Source organism: Branchiostoma belcheri, unplaced genomic scaffold (assembly GCF_001625305.1).
Source record: "Branchiostoma belcheri isolate BF01 breed outbred unplaced genomic scaffold, Haploidv18h27 scaffold102, whole genome shotgun sequence".
Taxonomy (NCBI): domain Eukaryota; kingdom Metazoa; phylum Chordata; class Leptocardii; order Amphioxiformes; family Branchiostomatidae; genus Branchiostoma; species Branchiostoma belcheri.
The window spans coordinates 1,227,123-1,230,754 of NW_017802403.1; the positions used below are offsets into that span (position 1 = coordinate 1,227,123).

At 39.0% G+C, this 3,632-nt stretch overlaps 1 protein-coding gene across 1 annotated transcript in view; it reads left to right on the forward strand.

The window, feature by feature from the left end:
* Positions 1-2,915, forward strand: part of LOC109474700 — a 4,342-nt gene extending 1,427 nt beyond the window's left edge. Inside the window, exons 3-6 of the mRNA XM_019775046.1 lie at positions 744-846; positions 1,815-1,952; positions 2,546-2,650; positions 2,778-2,915. Of these exons, the coding sequence (XP_019630605.1) occupies positions 744-846; positions 1,815-1,952; positions 2,546-2,650; positions 2,778-2,915 (484 nt within the window). The remainder of the gene's footprint in view (positions 1-743; positions 847-1,814; positions 1,953-2,545; positions 2,651-2,777) is intronic.
* The last annotated feature ends 717 nt before the right edge of the window (positions 2,916-3,632 follow it).

Consider the following 3,632-nt stretch of genomic DNA (forward strand, 5'->3'; position numbering starts at 1 on the left):
GGGGGGGGGCGCGGGCATGACCTCCCACTCATGATAATCATGATCACATTTGGGTTCTTATGATATAGTCCTGATTTGTCTATATTATTTTTACATTATGTAAATTGTCACAGTAGTTCTACTATTATTTACATCTACCCTTTTTATTTTTGCTTTTATTTTTATGTTCAACCAATAGTGTTCTAGCATTTTAGTTCCCTTGTCTCATTGTCTCCCAAGTCCACATCATTAGGTTATTTGAATTATATTCTTTCTTTGGTTTATTTTTTTTAATTGTCATTCAAACAACTTCCAGCAGCGCTAACCCAAATGGCGCTAACCTGTTTTGGTCCTGGGGTGTGCCGGTAGGCAACCGAAAAATTTTGTTCTGTGCAAATATGTCATGTCAAAATATTGGGCTGCCGGACACCGGGAGGGCTATTGTCGGGGTTATCAATAAGTTAAAGTCAAAAATCTAATTTTGCCGTTTCTAGCTATATAGTTTGAACAGAATGAGCAGTAGAAGCTTTGATTTACTGTATGGTTATTTATGTTTAGTTGTTAACCGATGTGCATTGTTTTATACGTGATTTGTGGCGTTTGTTCGCAGTTTGCAGAACGACTAGGAGCACGGAAAAAGCAAGTTTTGTTTTTCAGAATCAACAGTAGATACCTCCAATTACTGTATGGCTAATTGTGTTGTTTGGATATTAACCAATCAGTGCGCATGCTTTTATCTAGTTTTTTTTTTTTTTTTTTTGCAGAGACAATAGTGATGAGCATGATGTTGTCCTAGAGCTTGCTCCCGGGCGGTACGAATTCAAGTATAAGTCAAACAGTGGAGTCTGGTTTCATGACCCTGCCAAGGTAAATATCTGTTATCACCAATTAACTTTGTTTCCTTTCTTTATTGGCATATTGATATTGCAGATAACAATATAATGTTGCTTCGATAACAATATAATGTTGCTTCGAACTATATTTAGAACATTAAAGATTAATATATATATGGCTCATTTTCATTGAAATGTACAAAATTTTGATTCTAAGGGTCGAAAATTGTCAACGACGAACTGTTTTTTATTTTATCTTTTTTCATCATCCTAGTCGAAAGCTGCGGCCATAGTTTCTTTCAAGTCACTAATTAAACCTAGTGTAGTGGTATTTTTTAGAAACATAGTAAGTGTAGTGGGAAAGTGAAGAAAGCATAAACCTGACGAAATGTACATCCCATAGATTTACAAGTATGTCTATTCTATTTATAACTGTCATTGGCTGCGATCTTTTTAAAGGCTAAAGATGACATTGCAGCTGCGCATCACTTTTAAACGTTGAGGGAGAGCGGAATATATATAGTAGCCGTACACACACAGGCTCTTAGGCACACACAATTGATGCTGTGACAAATTCTAAGCACACATGCATATGCAACAAGACTGGCAATGAAAACATACATTGCCATGGCGACGGTGGTTGCTGTCAGGGTTTTTGTTTGCATGGCACTGCCATCATTTTGAGGAAGACTTGGTACCTGTTAAGTCTAGACAGATACAGTGCACTCCTCCCCTGAGTGTATAGTGAATGAGCCCAGGGGTCACAGAAAGTAGGACCATTCGGGGCAGAGAGGTCTTCCCAAGGGTTTCCAGGAATGTGGGCATAAATGTGAGTCAAAAATATGCCTGTGGACATTCCATTCCTGTAGACAAAATGCCTGTACCATTCCTAGAATTCTTGCAAACTGCACACAATACTGTACCATTAGGCTCATCCCTGAGACGTTGCTTTTGATTTAACTATTATAAATGGGTACTTCTTTTTCCTTTCTTCATGCATAGCCAACAACTGTGAATGCCTTCGGCACATTGAACAACGTGTTAGATGTGCCTGGCACTTTGAACAACGTGTTAGATGTGCCTGGAGCCCCGAACGTGTCTTTCACCGAGGCTCAGAGGGTCTATGCGACTTGTATCGCGGTGAGATTTTGCATATTATTATTATACATATTGAGGCCATATTGATTTTATTATATGGATGACATCCGCACGCGTATGGATTTTTGTCCGTTTCTAAGAATATTTTCGACCATACTGTAAATGTTACAAAGAAGGTGCAAATATATGCCAAAAATTGCCGTAAATTGGATATTAGAAAATATTGCAAGACGATACTAATGATTAAACGAACTTTTGTTTTGCAAAACATTATTTTATTTGCACGCTCTCATCGGCTTTGAGGTTCCAAGAATTGTAAAAAGTATTTTTTTTGTTTCAACACAAATAGAGAAATGTTTTTACCAAGAACTTTTCACCAGTCGACCACTCCCTCTGTTCTTCCTTGGTAGACTGACCCAGTGAAGCTTGCCACGTGGCTTCTCCAAAGTGTTGCTTCAACACTGGGTTAATAGTTTTTGGTAAACGGTATCGGCCCCCGTCGCGGTTGAGAGAGCATCCTTTGAGTCTCATTTTGTGTTGGAACAAAAGTTTTACCTTATATATATATAACAACCTACACAGATGAACTTTTCATGAAAGGTTAAATGCTTCTTTTTATTATACCATTTCTGCAGTTCAGGGGAGAAGTCGAGGAGCGTCTGACAAACGACGGGTTTGCACGTTATGTCCCTGTGTTCTACCAGGCACAGGTTGTTGATGGCATGAACTACAAAATTGTGGTACGTTATTTAAATTTGTAAATATTCCTCATTTAGTGATCCCTCCCCTGAATGGAATCGGCATTTTTCTGAGTTCCCTAAACACAAATATCCTTTATTCAACTAAAAATATCACACTTACCTACAGGTGAATGTCGGTAAAAACAACGAAGGCGAAGACATACTGGTGATCATGGAAGTGTTCTGGGGCCCTGGTAACGCCACTCCTGAGCTGACATGTGCCGGCTTTTACAAGGAGGATTCGGAGCAGAATACAACGAAATAACTTATGACAGGATGAAATAAGGACTAAGTTTTTAACTTCCAACACTTAGACTACAGAGATGGGACTTACCCTAAATTTTCGGTTGACTCCATCAACCTTGTTCATGGAATGGACCCGTATACTTTTGGATAGTGACGTCAGAGACACGTGACCGTAGTAGCGGGTCATACGTGCCAGATAACTTGTGTCGCCCCCCTTCTCTGTTCAGGGTCACGTTCCAAGAGTAGACGTGTCCATTCCGTGAACAAGGTTGATGGAGTCAACCGAAAATTTAGGGTAAGTCCCATTTCTGTAGTCTTAGTGTTGGAAATTAAAAGCATAGAGTTTATTTCATTATGACCTGTACCAACACAGATGAACTTTCATGCTAAGCTTATAACAGGTTTGGAATTGGGGTTCGCCGACGCATGTTTCTGTCTCGTATACTCTCGTTGTCATGCATTTGATATGGTCGATGCCCTATCGTTGAATGGTGATGCTGTGTCCGAGCGCATCATAACTTCTTTGTATATATATATAGATATATAGACTGGTTTATTTGCAGAAACACATACTTCATACATACATTGTACAGTAGGTTAGAAGCTTTTTGCAGCCAAAGGCTGAATTGAGAAGCTTTTACAAATTTTTAAAAACTGCTCGCTCAGGTGAAAATGAGTATCGTATTGTCCCCTGTGTCCCCATTAGTATAAGTTAAAAAAAAAAAACTTGCCGTGT